Genomic DNA, 18,798 nt, shown 5'->3' on the forward strand with positions numbered 1-18,798 from the left:
CCCCCCCCCCCCGCCAAATGGAGTCCAAGGGACCACACTCTTTTCTTCCTTCATTGCTCAGAGCTGGCAAATTTCCACCCTAGGAAGCAGGATGATCAGTGACAAGAACATGGATTCTGAACCACAAAGACCCACATTCAAACCTTGACTTTGCCACTTGCCAATTGGGTAAGAAACAGTGGGAAAGTTATCCAAGTTTCTCATCTCTAAGATGGGGACAATAATACCCGTTTGCAGGATGTGAGGATTAGTAATCCTTAATGTCTATTTAGAGAGTTAATGTCAACACAGTGTCTGGCTCAGAGTGGGTCATAATTTGGTACCGTTGCTATTATTAGTAATTACCTGACAGACTGCTGTGGGCAGAGGGGGCCAAGGAAGAAAGAAGATGGGAAAAACTAAAATCCCAGGGGTGTGGATCTGGAAGAATAAATTCTACCTCCTGTCCTCCTTTGATTTCTGGGAAGTGAAAGCCTGGGTGTCCCAGGACAAGAAAATCAATGCTCTGACTGTCCAGGTTCAAGATCTAACAGTTGCTTCACCAACATATACGGGGTCCCAGTTCTGTGCACTGCGCTGTCAGGTGCTGGGCGGAGCAGGGGGGATGCTAGAGGGTGGGCCGGGGTGGACTGCAGTGTGGTGAGCACTGGGCAGTGAGTTCAACATCCTGGCCTGATCATTGAATTTTACACTTCAATGGGTGAACACCGCCGCATATAAATTATACCTTATTAAGACCGTTTGAAAACACAAAGTCCTGGGTCAGATCATTACCAGCTGTGTGGCCTTGTGTAAATCAGGCATTTCCTCTGGGAGCCTCAGTTGTTTTTCTGCAGGAATCCTACCCTGCCCTCAATAACAAAGCCTGCCTTCAACCAACCTCACAGTCGGTCGTAGGGACCCACTTTAAAACAAAATAATGTAGACTGGACCGTGGACTGGAAAAGACTATGCAAATGGAAGGCTCCATCATTCCTACTTTCCGCTCTGATACACGGAGAAGCTCAGAGGAGAGAGGCTTCAGTGAGCTAGAGCGGCTGGCGGGGTTCTCGCGGGAGGTGGGTTTGAGTGAGATCTGAAGGATCAGTGGGATCTGGATGATGAGGAGGAAGAGGAAGAAGGAGGCGCTGCGGTAGGAGGAATAGCTGGAGTAAAGCCAGGGCAATGGGAAGGGCACGCTGTGTCTTTGGGGCAGTGACAAGACGTGTCCCACTGGACCAGATGCTTCCCACGGGGCAGGGGGGTGGACACTGGCTGTTTATGGACCATATATGACGCACAGAATTAGACAAATAAAAATTTCTAGAACATTCCATGTTTCTGGTTTCTGGTGAAAAATGGGAAGACTTTGTCAATGCCAGGCCCATATTCCAGCCTGGCCCAAATGGGGTGGACCTGCCATAGCCCCTACTACTCCCCTGACACCAAGGTCACTTCACTCATGGACATTGCTCGACTTGTCCCTACAGACTGTTCCACGTATAACCTCTGGTAGATGGGAACAGTCAGAGGAGAAGGCAGGGAAGTCAGGCTGGGGTCAGCTCTGGGATCAGAAAAGCTTGGGTCCAAATCCTGGCTCCATCACCTCCTGGCGTGAGGCTGTGAGCAGCTTCCTGAATTAGCACACTCACCGTTGTTTTTAAAAGACATGGGTGTCATACACAAATAATGAATCATGGAACACTACATCAATAAAAACTAATGACGTACTGTATGGTGACTAACAACATAATAAAAAAAAAAGACATTATATGGCGGGAGCTACACTAGTGGTGAACATAGCATAAGGTATACAGAATTACCTAATCGCTACGTCGTACACCTGAAATTAATGTAACATTGTGTGTCAACTATACTTCAATAAAAATTTAAAAATAAAAGGCATCATACAAGGCATGCTTGGTACAAGGCACGGAACCTGCCATAGCTGGCGTCCACCGTGGTGTCATTATTGCCTACTGTCAGGCTAAGGAGGATTTATTGAATCAGGCAGAACTTGGGGAGCCCTGGTGGAGTCCTGAGCGGGGTGGGGGGGTGATGTGGGAAAAGTGCGTTTCACTAAAGGTACCTCTGACGGTGATGCGTAGGGCAGACAGTAGCAGGAAGGCATGGGGGGGTGGGGACCAGTTAGGCGTGGAAAAGAGAGAAGCTTGCTCTGAAGGCTCTAGAGTCTGCAGGCCTGGGGCAAGAATACCAGCGGAGGCCTACACATTTTTTTTTTTTTAAAGATTTTATTTATTTATTTGAGAGAGAGAATGAGAGAGAGAGAACATGAGAGGGGGGAGGGTCAGAGGGAGAAGCAGACTCCCCGCCGAGCAGGGAGCCCGATGCGGGACTCGATCCCGGGACTCCAGGATCATGACCTGAGCCGAAGGCAGTCGCTTAACCAACTGAGCCACCCAGGCGCCCCGGCCTACACATTTTCGCCATTACATTTAAGAGCTATAAATGAAGCTAACAAATTGTTAAGTAAAATGTGTTCTTCTGCCTGGATGAATATACTTCATAACAGCCTGGAAGGCCAAGTTCAAATCTGGGATTCTCCAATTCCTTGTGGCTCTAGGCATTGGAATACCACGACCCTGGAGGAGCGCCTCCCTGTTCCCGGCCGGAGCCTGCAGCCTGACCCTCTGCTTTTCCACAGCAGGAAACACTTGGAGGCTCCTGTTGGCACATCCAAGCTCTGACCACCCGGTCTCCCATTAGCCACCCTTGGCCATTCTCATGCCCGGGGGGTGTGTGGATGCTGAGTGTACTGTCTGGGAGGTGGAAGGGAGGTTAGGGTTATCCAGGGAAACCTACACAGGCTGGGAAATGGGCACAAGCCATTTGGGCAGAAAATCCCAGGGTCCTGTAGGGTAAGACTGAAGAGCGGGGGCGGGGGGGGGGGGGAGGCGGCGCCCCCCCTGGGCAAGTGGGTTGGGGGAGGTGGGGCGGGGGGATCTCCTGGGCCCTTCGGGAGGGGTGCGCAGGAAGAAGGCCGGAGCTGGTAGGGCCCAGGCAGGCACTGTGGGGTCGGGTGGGCCAGGCGGCTACCTTTGGTGAGGGAGATGTTCCTCAGCGCGATGGAATGCTCCCAGTCCTTGAGGCGCAGGTCCTCGGTGACCGTGCGGAGCACCGTCAGCTCCTGCTGGAGCTGCAGCTCCATGCCCCTGTGCACCAGCCGCAGGCGGCGCGTGTCCTCGCTGGCGTTGCTCAGCAGCACCTGCAGGTCCTGCAGCCGCGTGGTGTGCAGGGCCACGTCGTAGGACAGGCTGTGGTTGAGGCCGCGCAGCGCGCCGCCCACGTCGGCCAGCTCCTCGCCCAGGACGCCCACCCTGCGCGCCAGCCCGTCGAGCAGGCCCGCGTGGCGCCGCAGCAGCAGCTGGCTGTGGTTGCTCTCCACCTGCAGCTGGTAGAGCTCCAGCTGCGCCGCGTCGCTCTGCTGGCCCGCGCGGTCCCGCAGCAGGGCCACCGCCTGCTCCGTCTGCGCCGCCTGCGCCTGCAGCCCCCACAGCGCGCCCTCTAGCCGCTGCACGGCGCCCGCCAGCGCCAGCAGCGAGTCCGACTGGTTCTGCAGCGCGTCCTGCACCTTCCACACCTGCTCGGTCGGGTCCGCCTGCCGCGGAGCCTGCAGCAGCCGCAGCTGCAAGTCCCGCAAGCTCTCGTTCAGCCGGTTCACGTTCCGAGTCAGCGCCTTCAGGTCGTCCGGGGAGCTCCGGGGCCTGGACACTGCGGGGAGGGGGGCGGGGGGTGCGGAGGAAGGGAGAGGGGAGAGGTCAGCTCGGCTGGGGAGGGTCCCAGGTCCCAAGAGGCAGGCCTCGCATGCAGTAGGTGCTCGATAAACGACAGGTGAAGTTTGGAAAGCAGAGGGTGACTCTTAATAGATCCCCGGCACGGTGCTAAGCCAGTGGTCCCCAAGCTTGTCTGTCCAGTAGGCTCACCTGGTGAGGTGTCTGGCCCACAAAAATTGTGAGTAAATTGGTCTGGGGTGTGACCTGGGCTTTGGCGTTTTTCAAAGAGCCCGAGATAATTCTAAGGGGCAGACCAGTCGTACTCATCTCCCCATCATGTCTGAGGTCGATCCCTATGCTGTTGTCATTTCTGCACGTGGAACATGACTGGCCTTCAGCTGTTTGACGTGGTTAGCCCAAGATATTGAGTGTTAGCCTCTCAACCGTAGGAGGCAGGTACCGTTCTTATCCCCCTCTAGGGCCCGAGCTGTTAAAGTCGCCCAAGGTAGCCCAGCAAGTAAGTCATGGAGCCAGGATTCCACCCTGTAGGCTTGCTTGCTCCAGAACCGGGGTGCTTCCCTACAAGTCTGCTCCAGAATCGTTTGAAGGAGCCATGCCAGCAGTGGACTCAGCCAGGCTCTGGGCAACACTGTACTTCCCAGACTCCTGGGTTCAGGGTCCCACCCCCCCCATCCCCTCCCTTGCTGGGCAAGGGCCCCTCAGCGCAGGTACAGATGCTTTTATATTCATCCCTTCGCTTCTCTGCCCCACCACCAACCCTTTTTCTAAATCGTCTATTTCCCTCCTCAAGCAACGAACCCCTCTCAGTGACTTTTTGCCCTTTCCTCCGGGAGAGGTTTCCTTTTCTTGGTGATAAGCAGCTATTTTACAATACTCAGGGGAGGGATGTGCATCTCAATAATTGCAATCTGGTGTCTCCTCCCGGAAGCTTGTGGACTGCGCTGACTCAGGTATACCAGAAACCCTGGTGCTAGGAGCCTAGGGATGCTTGCGGTTTGTTCGCTGTGCACTGGCCAGGGCGGTACCCCCCTCTGCTCTGCACACTAGAGAAATGGAAACTACTAGTAGAAATGGGACAGAGTAGGAGGTGGGGGCAGATGAGGCACAGAGGGAAGTCTGCCTTGGAAATCTTGGAATGGGCACAGCAGGGAACTTCGTCCACAGCCTGTTCAAACAATGAGAAATTGGGATAGGATAGCTCTCTTCCAGAACCTCAGGCAGGGAAGGGGACAGATAGTTGTGCGGGCGCTTGAGCCACATGAAGGCCAGCTGCCACCATGCCTCTGGAGAAACTATGTCATTTAAGATTAGATTCAGAGGCCCATAGCGCCACGTAGGGCTTTGAAGTTCCCATCTCAGCTTCTCCCTCCCCCGGAACTTTAATCTCCAAGAAAACCACACGCCGAGTGGTGACCCACTTGGCACCCACTTTTCTTGCTCCATCCACATGCATCCCCAATCTTTACAATCTGCTTATACCCGCCTCTCTGCCTTCAATTACTTATAACTGTTGGAATGTTCTGCATTCTGTTCAGACTGGAAATTTGCCTTCCTGTAGTTTCTATCCACTGACCCTGCCCTTTGGGGGTCATATAGAGCTAGTGAAATATTTTTTTCACAAGACAGCTCTTCAGAATTTCAAATTTTCTGATTGAAAATCTGCATTTCCTTCATCTGTTCTCTCCTAACTAGGTTCTAAACCTCCATACATCCTGGCTGCCCTCCTCTACATATACTTCAGTGTGTCCACATCCCCTTAGAGGTGGTGCTTGATCTAACTGTGGTTTTCCAAAATGCGGACAGACTGGGAAAAGTATGGTAGAAGGATCGTCTCCTTCATTCTGGGCATGAGACTTGTCATGTGGTCCAAACTGGACCCTGTTTCGCTTCATCTGTCTGGGCTTTTCAGACTTTGGCCATTGGATTTGGGTCTATGCAGTCTTTGGTGAAATTTTCCCCCAATTTCCAGTGAAAACACTGACGCTGAGAGAGTCTAAAGGAACTGCCTAATGGCATGCTTTCTGCCTCCTGGTCCAATGGTTCCTGCCCTTGCTCCATGCTCTGGAAGCTTAGCTGAAGCGCTGTCAATAAGAGTAGCGGTTCTGGGGAAACGAATCCATGACCCAATCACAACCTAAGTAACCACAAGAACTGTCTGCTGAAGAAATCATCATAGGCCAGGATTTGATTTTAAAACCAGTGTGTTTGTCCAATGTTCGACCCAGATTGGTTGGCAAGTGTTAGAGACAGGGCGGTTGGAAAACAGAAAGCCCGATAATTTGGTTCCAGTCCCTGCCCGTGATGCCCCTGGAGTTCAAAGAGACACCGCAGCTTATCAGATGCAGTAAAGAACACTCTGGGCTTTGCAAATTCTGGTTTGCAACCTGGGATTTGTGAGTGACTAAGGGGAACAGGGCAGCCTACTTGCTTTAAGTTCCAGGCCTGCTTACACCATGAAGTAGGCTATCTCCCTTACTCCCCCTCTGCCGGCTCCCCGCTCCCTCCTTCCCTCTGCAGGTGGTGCCCATGCCTGACTGGTGCTCTGTGCCCTTGGAGGGCCCTGGCCTTGCCCGGCAGGCCCCCTCTCAGAACCTGCCAGCTCTGGGGCCCCCTCTCTCTGTCCAGGAAATTGGGCTGACAGTTGCCCATGTGGTAGTGATAGTCGGCTACCCCTTCCTTGAGAGTTTATTTGGGTCTTTTATTATTGTTCATTGCACAACCAATATTAACATACACCCAAATAAAAGAAAGAAAAAAATTCTCCCACAATCCCACAACCTCCAACAAAGCACACTGGTTTTCTTTCTGTTTTCTTTTTCTTGCTCCATCTGTAGGCATCCCCAATCTTTACAATCTGATTTCAGAGGTTTTTTTTTTTTTTTTCTAGTATGATTATTTCATAAACATGTTCTCATCCTTCTCTCTGTCTTTCGTAATTATAATTTTGGTGGCCCCCCCATAGAGTCCATCAAGGGGATGTGTTGTAATTTGCCCATTCTCTTACCATTGAAATCTTTTTTTCAATCATAGACAATAAATGCAGGAAGGTCTCTCCTTGTTTTGAAAATGTTCCTAACGATAAATTCCCAGAAGTTAAATTAGTAGATCAAAGGGTATAAACACTTTTGTGATTCTAAAAAACTCCAGCCAAATCACTACCCCCCAAAGTTACATCTATTTATGTGCCCATCCCAGATGTTCTGGGCTTCCAGTTGAAACAGTGCAGCTGAGTGCCCCAATCCTCGTATTGTTAATTTCACAGATATAAAAAACGGTACTTCGTTATTTTTTACCTTAGTATATTTACATTTGAGAAGTGGCCTTTTGAAGGTACTGCATCAGCTCAAAGGAAAGGTTTTGACATTTTAGGTACCCAGGCTAATCAAAACAGAAATTACTTGGAGGGGTAAATAGTCTCTGGGCATCAAATCATGCTGTATAAGCCCAGAGCAGCCTCCCTTTTTGGGGGGGGATCACTTACCCACCCCCAAAATGAATTATCTCCTTCCAACAGTCACAGTATGTTCTCAGCCCACACCACCACCACCACCCACCCTCTTCCCCCATTTAATTCCTTCCAGATGTTTGCTGTCCTCAACGGGGAACAATTCTTCCTTGAGTGTGACTCTCTTAATTCATATTTATGCAAACAGTTCGTTTATCTCTCCGCCTGGCATGTTTTCTTTTTAATGTGCTTTCATTATTCTTCGACCTTTATACTTTCACAAAGGGGACAAGAAATCATAGAGTAACAATCATAACTGGCATTTCCCAAGTACTTGCTATGTGCTTTTCACATGAATACACTCAATCACCTAACAACCCTATGAGATAAGTTTTACTAGGACCCTCATATTCTGAACGAGGAACGCGAGACACGCAGAGGTTAGGTAACTCACGAGGTCACACAGCCAGGAAAGGGAGGAGACTGATTTTGGGTCCCGGGCAGTGTGGTTCCAGAGCTCCTGGCTCTTGACCCCTCTGCAGTACCGCTAAAGGATGGAAGGCACAGAACCATTTTTTTTTTTAACCGAGACATGCAAATATGGGGAATAAGCTTTGAAGGTAGTGAGTTCCCCATTGTAAACCCAGGCGGGAGTCAGGCTGCTCGGCAGGAATCATGTAGACATTCAAATTTGGATTCTGATTCAGTATTGAGTGCTGAATCCCAATTAACGTGTTCCTGCATGTAATACTGTACTAATGTATGATGAATGCATTAGGGCCTGCCTCAGGCCATGCCCGGGGCTAGGAGGCTTGCTCACACACATCTCCTACGGCCTTCTTACCTGCACAGCGATTGAGCCTTGCCTTCCCACCTACACCCCGGCCCCGAGTCAGCCCCCCACTCCATAGCTGTCCTTTATATTCATGAAAACAAAACAAAAAAATCACATGCTGGGTAAGTGAAGGTGCTCCAGATGTGACTGACCATAGGGGCTGTCTTCCCCAAAGGCATCTGGCATACCTGTACGATGCCAGCAAGGCAGAGGATCTGGGGGTGGGCAGGGAAGAAGAAAGCCAGGCATTCTGTTTGATGTTTAGTGGCTTAAACCTTGGGCCGTGGTGTTAATAAGCCTTTCTCTTTGTATAAAAGTTCACATCTATCACCTTACTTAATTTTCAACATAGCTCACCTTGGGAGGTAGGCAGGGCAAGTATTCATCATTTCATGTAAGGATGAAAAAAAAGAAGCTCAGAGAAGTCAAGAGATTACCAGGAGTATAAAATATGGAAGAATCGGGGTCAGGTGTCCCTTAATCCAGCACACCGTCCTCTACCCCTGCTGCTGGGATAGTCAATCACATGCTGAACTCCAAAATCTATATGGGAAAGCAGGGCAGTAGATGACATTTATTAAGCACCTGCTGCATGCCAAACTCAGTTCTTATCTCTTATAGGAGATTCCCTCTTCCTGACAACCTTACGAAGCTGGAATTACTATGCCCATTTTCAGATGAAGAAGCTCAAGAAGGTGACAGGGCACAAACAAGCTCAGGCTTCTCAGTCTCTGACGGCCGTGCAGGCGTTCCCACAAAACAGCATAGGGCATCTGTCCCCTGTCTTTGCAGGGGAGTGCCGTTGGAGGGCTCTGGCAGGCCACCTGAGCAGAGGCCCTACTCCAGCCCACAAGTCGGGAGGACTAGTTAGTGGCTTGGGAGGGCACCGAGTGAAGTGGCATCCGAGCAGTCTGAGGGAGGGTGGCCCATGCTGGGGAGGCTGCGGGTTGGGGGGCAGGTGCTAGAACACTGCTGAATGCCTTGCAGTTCTCCTGTGGTCCTCCCAAGCCTGCGGGCAGATAGTATCACCACTTTGTACAAGAAAACACCAACACTGGAGATATTAGGTAACTAGCACAAGGCCACCCTGCTCGTAGGAGTCCTCTCTCCTTCCATTCGCCACGAGTACTGTACACAAGTCCTGCCTTGTGTCCATTTAGGCTGGTGAGACTGAAGGCAGGCAGGTGGGTATCAGAATTCAGAGATCATATAAAAGGCACATGTGGGAAAGGATGGGGCTGAAATGAAACAGCAAAGTGAGCATGTGGATATAAGCACCAAGAGAAAGAAAGGTAATTCCAGTGGTCTGCAAAGCTGGCTTGAATGTGTTGAGTTCTGGATACACGTGACTTTAACAGAAAAGTGGAGCATAATTTTCCTCCCAAATTGCCGAACGATGAGGTTATCAGTAGAACTTCAGCACTTACAGTGATGCACAGCTTTATTAGGGTTCTCCTGACTTCAAGACGCAGGAGAGAAGCCGGGCCAGCCTCAGGGCATTCCCCGAGCTGTCCCACAGGGCTCCAGGCCAGAAGGGCACTGTGCTGGGGGACTTCATGCTCTGCAATCACCATTTTGAAATTTTGAGAATTTTTTCTTGGAGTTTGTGTAAGTGAAGTCTAAAGGGGCCCTGGCACCTCGGCTCATGTGCAGCCCCACCTCCCACCAGCCTGGGATGAGGTCTCAGCCTCCCACTCCCACCTCGGGGGCCCATGCCACCCTCTCTTCTGGCCCCATGGGGACGTCAGGGTCCAGTCAGTTCCTATGAGGATCTGTACTCACGCCTGAAAATCTTCATGCCTGTTATTGTCATTGTAAACAGCAAATAAAAACCAACATGACAGGTGGTGAGACAATAGAAGAAAAGAAACACCTTTTTTTTCCTGCTTCTGAAACAGGGAACCCTGCATTTTCATTGTGCACTGGGCCCTGTGAATTATGTAGCTGGTCCCGGAGAAAACTAACAACCGTTCATCCTCTGGGGCCCATAGAGAAACCCTGAACAGGCAAATCCCAGGCAGGTCTGTCTTAGTTGGCTTGGGCTACCATAACAGAAGACTGGAGCCTGGGTGGTTTAAACCACAGACATTTATGTTCCAGTTCTGGAGGCTGGAAGTCTAAGATCAAGGTGCCAGAAGGGTTGGGTTCTCCTGAGACCTCTCTCCTTGGCTTACAGACGTGTGTCTTCTAGTTAGATCCTCATGTGGTCTTTTCTCTGCATGCGCATACATCCCTGCTGTCTCTTCTTCTTCCTATAGCGACATTGGTCCTATTGGATTAGGGCCCCACCCTTATGACCTCATTTAACTTAATGACCTCCTTAAAGGCCCTATCTCCAAATGCAGTCACATTGGGGGTTAGGGCTTTCATATATGAATCTGGGGCAGGGGGTAATTCAGTCCATAATGGTGTCCTTTAACACCCAGTTACCAGGAGCTGTACAGGCAGAGAGAATAGGTTTCTGCTGCCCTCTTGGGGGTACAGAGAATAATATTTAGGACTAGCATATGTAATCTACTCTTCCAAACAGTTGTGCAGTGAGAAGTGACCAGAACAGGTGACTAGTGAGGGGAGCAGGTTTGGTTCATACTGTTTGAAGTTTCTAAGGTACCTCCAGGCAGAGATGTCCAAAAGGCTATTGGTACTGGATCCCAACCAGGAGAGAGTTCGAAGCTGGAAATGCAGCTTTTGGAATCACCAGCCATACATAAATGTTGATGTTGTGCAAATCAATGAGGTCAACCATGATGAGAGGACAAGTCTTGGGGTGGGGTTGGTGCCCTGAGGGGAGAGGAGAAGTTCTGGTGCTACTGATAAGCATTAACAGATATTCTGTAATGTCACCTCAGACAATGAGCTCTCTCTGTGCAAGGGAGGCATGTGGTCTTCCAGTCCTCTCCATATCTAAGTGCTGAGTTTAAAGCACTCCATGAAGGTTTATACCAACACTGGAGACAGCCATGTAGGTTGGTCAAATAAATGTCCTCACATTTATGGCTGGCAAAGAGAGAGATGGGCCGGGAAACAATGCTCGGCCTTCCAAGGGGCTCTGCATGGCTCTCGTTCAATGGGCCACTGCCAGGGGCCAATCACTTACAGATAGATGGGAGAACTTCCTGGCAGCCCCAACCCAGACACCAGGTGAGCTTTTTACTTCTGTGGGAAAACCATAAAGTCCTATAAGAGATCCTGAAAGGATCACCTCAAGAATTATGGACAAACTGGTCCCTCTTCTTAGAATGCCTTGTCTTTCCATAACTATTTGTCTTAATCATCATTCAGTTCACACTTTGAGAAGCCCTCCCAGAGCCTTCTCTACTCCCAATTGGATAGAATTGTCGCTTTTATCTCTATTATACTAATAACCATAAAATGCAATGCCAGAGTTAATCATACCCATTAGCCTGTCCCATTATCCTGAGAGCCCCAGGAGGGCAGGCACCTTATCTATTTATATACCCTGGGCACTTGTTCAAGGAATTGAGTGGGCAAGACACAGGCAGGATTTAAAACAAAATAACTCTTTTTTTTTAGTATAACTTAAAATTACAGTACTATAGTGGGTTGAATAGTGTCTTTTCAAATTTATGTTTACCTGGAGCCTCAAAATGTGACCTTTTTTGGAACTTATCTGAAGATGTAATGAATAAAGGTGAGGTCTTACTGGAGTAGGGTGGGCTCTAAATCCAGGGACTGGTGTCCTTATAAAGGAAGAGGACACACAGAAACACAACACGGAGAAGGTGGCCATGGGAAGATGGAGGCCTAGATTGGAGTGATGCAGGCACAAGAGTAAGAACACCAAGGACTGCCGACAGCCACTGGAAGCTTGGAGAGATGCAGGAAGTGGATTCTCCCTCAGAACCTGCAGAAGAACCCAACCCTGCTGGGGCTTTGATCTCACACTTGTAGCCTCCTGAACTGTGGGAAAGTGTGGTACTTTGTCAGGTGGCCACAGGAAACGAATACAGGTGTCCAAGGCTTGGCAGTTCCCTTGGTGTCAAGGAACAGATCCGAGACAAGAGTGAGGTGTCATTGACATGGAGGGACACACAAATCAGGCTGTTTGGAGGTGACTGAGGAATGGTCAATAGGAGCTTCACCAAGAGAGGAGAACATGGGCTGCTATAGACAGAATGTATGTGTCCCCCTCCCCCCAGAATTCATGTGGAAGCCCTAATCCTCACTGTGATGGCATTTGGAGGCGGGGGCTTTGGGAGATGACTAGGTTTAGATGAGGTCCATGAAGTGGGGACCTCATGCTGGGCTTAGTGTCCTTATAAGGAGAGAAAGAGATCCCATGAGGACCCAGCAAGAAGATGGCTGTCTGCAAACCAGGAAGAGAGCTCTCACCAGAACCCAACCACCACTGGCATCTTGATCTCAGACTTCCAGCCTCCAGAACTGTGAGACATAACTATCTGTTGTTTAAGCTGTAGCAGCCTGAGCAGAGTAAGACAGGGCCTTCAGTGGGTGGTCTGAGGGCAGCAGCAGGGCCACCAGGCAGGGTGGGTATTAAGCTGGCCACATGGATGTCATCCAAAAGGACCACCGGCAGGATGAGGGCATCTCAGCCATGAGATGAGTCAGCAAGCAGGACTGTAGGGCCTAGCTTCAAGGGGCAGAGCTGGGAAGGGTAGGCACGATGCAAACACCAAAGCAGGAGCCAATCCCGGAGCTAGAGGCACAAAGGAATGGAGGCCGCTGAGGCTGAGAGAGTGTGAGGAGCTCAGGATCCCAGGAGAGCTGGTGGTACAGAGTCAGGGAGACCCCCAAGAGTCCTGGGGCTCTTGCAAGGACACATCTGGATTCTAGACCCAGCCATTCACCAGATGGGGAGTGGGTTGCTCAACACCACCTGCTCTCGGCCGCATGTGGGCATGGGGAAGGACTGAGGCATGGGAAGCAAAGCAGATGGGGAAGGGAAGTATTGGGGCACGTTCATAAGGACCCAAAGAGGAGGGCAGCAGATCGGTAAATTTTTGGTGAGATCGATCGATCGATCTATCTATCCATCTATCTATCTATCATCTATCTATCATCTATCTATCTATCTTTAAGTACCATACATCCTTGTTTCCAGCTCATCAGGATGCCTGGGATAAACATTTACAGGTTGGACATGAAATTCTTCTTTGCTGGTGGCCCCCCCCAGCCCCTGCAATACCCAGGAGGGAGCCAGGAGCTTCCAGCTGCAGCTCAGAGCAACATGGGGCCCCTTGAGAAAGAAGCCAGACACACTCTCTGTCTTTGCACAGGTGGCCTGCGTTTTCTGATGCCCTGTCAGGTTGGAGACTCCTCAACCAATGGCTCCCAGGGTGACAAGTTTTGCCTGCTGAGATCTGGGATCCTGAATGCCTACCTGCACTGGCCTTTATCAGCTCATGGACAGGCAGGTGTCTCTAACCGAGCAAGCAAAGGTAGCCAGTTCTGAGTCTCATATGCAAGGTCAGACAAAGAGGCAAATGACGAGGACCACCTGCCCACTGGAATTGGCTGAAACCCAGACGTGCGGCCTTTGCAAATAGATCCTGTCTCTGGCACTTTGGTGACCCAAACTGCAAACTGCAGGATGCATGGAGCATGCTGGCTAGTGGCCAGCTGATGGCCACAGATGCTCATATTAGGACGGCCTGGCAAAATCTCAAAGGAAGAAAAACCCTACCAACATGTTTATTACTTTCTGCAGAGGTGTGGCTGGATACTCTGTGCTCTTGGCACAAGGGTTCCCTTTGGTGGTCCAAGCAGATGGAGTCTCTGATAATCCACCACTCATTACTGTGGAAACGAGGTCCAAGATGAATTATAAATCAAAAGACTCCTATTGAGGAGACTGTCACCAGGATTCCCATTTCAAGACTAGAGCATCTGAACTCATGACCAGAGAGGTCAGGAAACTCAGTGTTTTGATGGCATGCATACATCTCATAGGAAAGATACTAACTCTTTGTGAATTCACAAGTGGAATTAGGGACTTGCTATTTAGACCAACGCAGTGCCTAACAGAACTTTGAACCTGGTAGGTGGTCAGTGAATAAGTTGTCAATGATTAAGTGAATGATTTGAAATGGAGAGCATCTGCCTGCATCTCTTCTCAGACATAGAAGGGTTTGACGAGCAGAGATGGATGGAGCAGCCCTTGGGCCCTGCCTCACACTCTCAGCCTACATTTGATCCACCCAGAACCACAAGGACCCACTTCCAGGAGGGTGAGACCTGGCAGCACCGCCTTCACCTATGTTCCTATCCCTTGCTTTCTCCCCCAGGGCTTCTGTGACTTCCCAGAACTGTGAAAACTACCTGGACGTCATCCATGCATGGCCATGATCCTCAGAGGAAACCTGCCCTGTGGGGTCAGGGGCTGGTGGATCTCTTCATAGAGACAGGCAATTATGCAGCTCTTACTACTCATTAGAAGTCCAGGCAGGACAGACCCCCACTGGCCACGGTTGGAGACCAACTCAAGGATGCACCCTTGTGTTTGCTTTAACCTTTTTTCTGATCTTTCCCATCCCCCACTCCTGTTTGCCAGGATCACTTCTCACAATCAACTTCCAAGCACGTGTCTCAGGCTCTGATGTCCATATCCCAGACTAAGACAAGAGGCATCCCTTTCTCCCTCAGCACTAAGGGGCTGACTCTCTTCCCATCTTCTTTTTTTGCTTTTTGCATCTTGGTTCCCTGTTGTCCCAAGAGGCCACAGATAAGTTCTAAATTAGGATATTCATTTTTCATTCATGCATTAGGTCATCCAATATATGTGTGCAAGGTACTGACTCACTCTACGGGTCTGGGTGATAATAAATACAGAGAAGTCTAGAATACAAACTTTGTTATCAAAAAACTTATCATTTACTTAGGAGAAAACTACACTCCAAAAGAAACCTGTTTAAAACTCATCTGTTCTAATGTGTTTCAAAATGTTCATTGGGAACAGAACACGTTAAAAGCCAACATGAAGATTATCTGAAGAAGGTGGATACGATTAGTGTAATCAGTGGACATTCTTCAGTAGTCAGGGGGGCCGGCTTCTGTTTATATTTTTGTCAGATGTCCCCATCAGCAATGTAGAGAATGAATTGGGAAGGTCAGGAACTCAAGGAGGAAAGTGGGGTAGGGAGGCCATGGTCCTGGTGATGGAAGAAGGTCTAGAAGCAAGACACATGCCTGTCAGGATGGAGAGGAGGGGCACACACAAGGCACGATGAAGAAATAATGTTGTCAGAACTTGGTGGTCTCTTGGAATTGGAGGTTGGCAAAGAGGAAGGCTTCAATAGCACTAAATGACTTGGCATCTGGTGACATGCAATCCTCAGCCCTGTTGAGTCAATACGCAGCTGATGACCAACAGCAGATAACCAAAGCTGGCAAGAGTAATGTTGCAGATGACAAAATCAAAATTCAAAATGACCATAATAGATGTGAAATCTCAGCTGATTACATATAACAGAGGATTACATAACAGAGACAAATGTGGTATTTTGCCTTTTCAGTGAGACTCTGAAAGAGTCTGGATTCCACATTAGTCAATTTGTATTTGTCAGATTCCTACTTATACCTCAGACACTCCGTATACCCCATGCCACTTAATCCTCAAAACGACCTGTGAAATAGGCACTGTTATCCCTATATTAAAGATGGGGTAGCTAAAGCTTACAGAAATTAAGTCAATCTTTCAAGGTCTCAGAGCCAGGGAGGGACGAACCCAGGATTGGGAGCCCGGGTGTTCCGATACCAACTCCAGAGTCTCTCTCTCCACCAGACTCTCCTCTTGGCTTCCCATCATGGTAGGGGGAAAACCAACAGGCACCGTGGAAAAAAAAAGTGGGATGATGTTATAACCAAGTGATGTGAATAAGATTACTGCTTGTGGTTATCCTAAGCTGCACCTGAACTCCCCCTGCAAGCTTCAGTAGGTCATCCAGGAACAGGCAGGTCTACTAAACATTCTCCCCATGGATGATTTGGTTGTTGTTTCCTTTTTTCTCTCTCTGGTTTTTGTTTATTTTATTTATTTATTTTTGGTGGGGAAGATATGTTTTTGAAAACACAAGTAAGTCATGTCTTAGTTGGCTCGGGCCGCCATCACAAAATACCACGGGCTGGGTAGCTTAAACAATAGACACTTATTGTCTCACAGTGCTGGAGGGTGAGGTCTGGGATCAAGGTGTCCCTGGGGTTGATTTCTCCTGAGGCCTCTCTTTGGCTTGGAGATGGCCAGGTTCACCCTGGGTCCTTACGTGGTCTTCCCTCTGTGTGTGTCTGTGTCCTAATCTCCTCTTCTTATAAGGACACCAGTCATATTGGATTAGGGCCCATCCTAGTGACTTTAATAAAGACCATATCTCCAAATAGAGTTACATTCTGAGGTCCTGGGGGTTAGGGCTTCAACAGAGGAATTCTCAGGGAAACATAATTTAACCTATAACAAGTGGTGAGTGAGGCCCTTTACTGGAGATGAACTGGGTAGACAGTAGAGGCGGGCGCTGATTTCCAAGCCTTTGTCCTCCCCTTAGGTGGAACTAGCCCCGCGGACTCAGAAGGACCTAAACTGTGGCCCGTGTGAGTCTCATGGGGCCAGGCTGCCGGGGGCTCTGACGACCAAGCGCTTCTTCAAATCCCTGCTGCCTCTGGGGAACGCACACCTGGGGTCTGACAATTCTGCTTAGAAACTTAAAAATCCTCTTGTGGAGAATCTTCTCCACAATTTACTGGGGCTTGTTGGTCCATAGGAAGTGGCCTTCGAAGACTTCGTCAATGAATATGGTTCCAGAAAAAATAAAAACTTCTCCTGATAAACCCAAAGTCTGTTCTCCTAAGCACACGTGGAAAATGGAGTCCTGTTTAGAGAAAAGTGACTACTTGCCTGTGACACACTGATTTTTCCCAGTGTATCATTTCAGCATTTAAGCTAAAGTCCCCATTGATAAATAATATAATCAAGCCCCCCAGTCTGTAATGACACAGTACAAGAATGAGGGGTGTAAATACCACTCTTCTAGAGCCCAGAGTTGCTCTTATCCTTGGCAGTTTTCATCCTATTTGAAAAATAAAGGGAAAAAAAACCCTAGCATGCTGGATTTCACTTCATGTATGACCCTTCTATACACACGTGGTGCCTACCCATCACAAAGCCAAAGCTCCTTTCTAGAATCTCATCCCATCCCTGAGCCAGCAAATTGGCCATTTACATATTTTTAGAAACAAACAAATGGCTTGAACTTTATTAAGAACAGACATGAGATAATTTCAGCACTTACTGCAGAAATATCTTCTGCTTATGTAATAGTCAATCCCAGAACAACTAATAAGAGGGGAAACTTCCACTGATTCAGCACTTACTGATCATCAGGCATTGTGCTGGACACTACCACGTATGGAATATCTGATACACACCCAGCTCTTTATAGCAGTCCTCAGAGATAAATGTCATGGGGAAACTTAGGGTTTTTGATCTACAGGCCTGATACGCACATCAGTGTGAAAATTACATGTATGTGGGCACCTGGGAGGCTCAGTCAATTGAGCATCCAACTCTTGATTTTGGCTCAGGTCGTGATCTCAGGGTCATGAGATCGAGCCCTGCATTGGGCTCCACACTTAACACAGAGTCTGATTCAGATGCTCACTCTCCCTCTGCCCCTCCCCCTGGCTCTTGTGCTCTCATTAAATAAATAAATAAATAAATAAATAAATAAATAAATAAATAAATAAAATCTTTTTAAAAAATTGTATGTATGTGGTGGAACAGGCATTTTTTGGTGTTCCATTACCTTAAATAGCATGCCCCTTCTCCCTGTCTCACTGAAGGCTGGGTCCATGGTTAGACATTGGAAAGATTACTTGTGTGGCTCTACAAAGACTACCCAGGGCTGGCCACGGTGTCAGAGCTGAGGTCTGTGCTTATGAGGTGTGGCCAATCTCTTTCTCAATCTGATGACAACGTTCCAACCTCCAAGCTCCCTTTGCCTCGTCCCCCAGGGGGACCTCTTGTCCCTGTCCTTCCGACTCACAAATGTGCATTGAAGCCCTCAGCAGGAATCAGACAAGCAAGGGGCAACATCAGGCCTGAAAGTTACCTTGGTGAGCATCTGGATGCCTCTCCCTACTTCACAGTTAAAAGATGGAGTCCTAGGCAGAAGAACCCTCTTGCCCCAGGTCAAGACAGAGGTGGACTTTAGGCTGCAGAGGTGGTCTCTACTTGCCTTGTACCTGGCCCTGGGATGATGAAGGCAGAGGAATATTGCTTCTGGGGGCCAGATAGAGGAGGTGTGACTCCAGACTGGATATCAAAGGCATGCTCCCAGCTGGGCCCTTTGCAATCTCTAAGAATTGGCTAGATCCTAAATTACCTACCCTGCCCTGCCTTGCTTTTTCACAGAAACCACAATAAAGACCTTGCTCTCCCGGTTCCCATCACTCCCGACTTCGGCCTCCTGACCACCCCGGTGCTTTCCCACGTGGCTTGTGTGGGTGGCCGTGCCTCCCGTCCCCAGGACCCGGGTGCACACTAAACTCTGCTTTCCTGAGTTTCTCCCCTGTCTCCTCTTCTGGCATCACCTGAATGACCATTTCAGAAAAATACACAAAACAGGGCGCCTGGGTGGCTCAGTCGTTAAGCGTCTGCCTTCGGCTCAGGTCATGATCCCAGGGTCCTGGGATCGAGCCCCACATCGGACTCCCTGTTCGGCGGGAAGCCTGCTTCTCCCTCTCTCACTCCCCCTGCTTCTGTTCCTGCTCTCGCTGTCTCTCTCTCTGTCAAATAAATAGATAAAATCTTAAAA

At 49.2% G+C, this 18,798-nt stretch overlaps 1 protein-coding gene across 3 annotated transcripts in view; it reads right to left on the reverse strand.

Annotated features, from left to right (window-relative positions):
- Positions 1 to 18,798, reverse strand: part of SCARA5 (scavenger receptor class A member 5) — a 120,686-nt gene that overhangs the window by 45,719 nt on the left and 56,169 nt on the right. For 2 of the 3 annotated variants that reach the window (XM_021698779.1, XM_021698778.1), the window contains exon 4: positions 3,037 to 3,711. In XM_021698779.1, coding sequence (XP_021554454.1) covers positions 3,037 to 3,711 — 675 coding nt within the window. The remainder of the gene's footprint in view (positions 1 to 3,036; positions 3,712 to 18,798) is intronic. The other variant, XM_021698780.1, reaches the window with a different exon arrangement.

This window comes from Neomonachus schauinslandi, chromosome 2 (genome assembly GCF_002201575.2).
Source record: "Neomonachus schauinslandi chromosome 2, ASM220157v2, whole genome shotgun sequence".
NCBI lineage: Eukaryota > Metazoa > Chordata > Mammalia > Carnivora > Phocidae > Neomonachus > Neomonachus schauinslandi.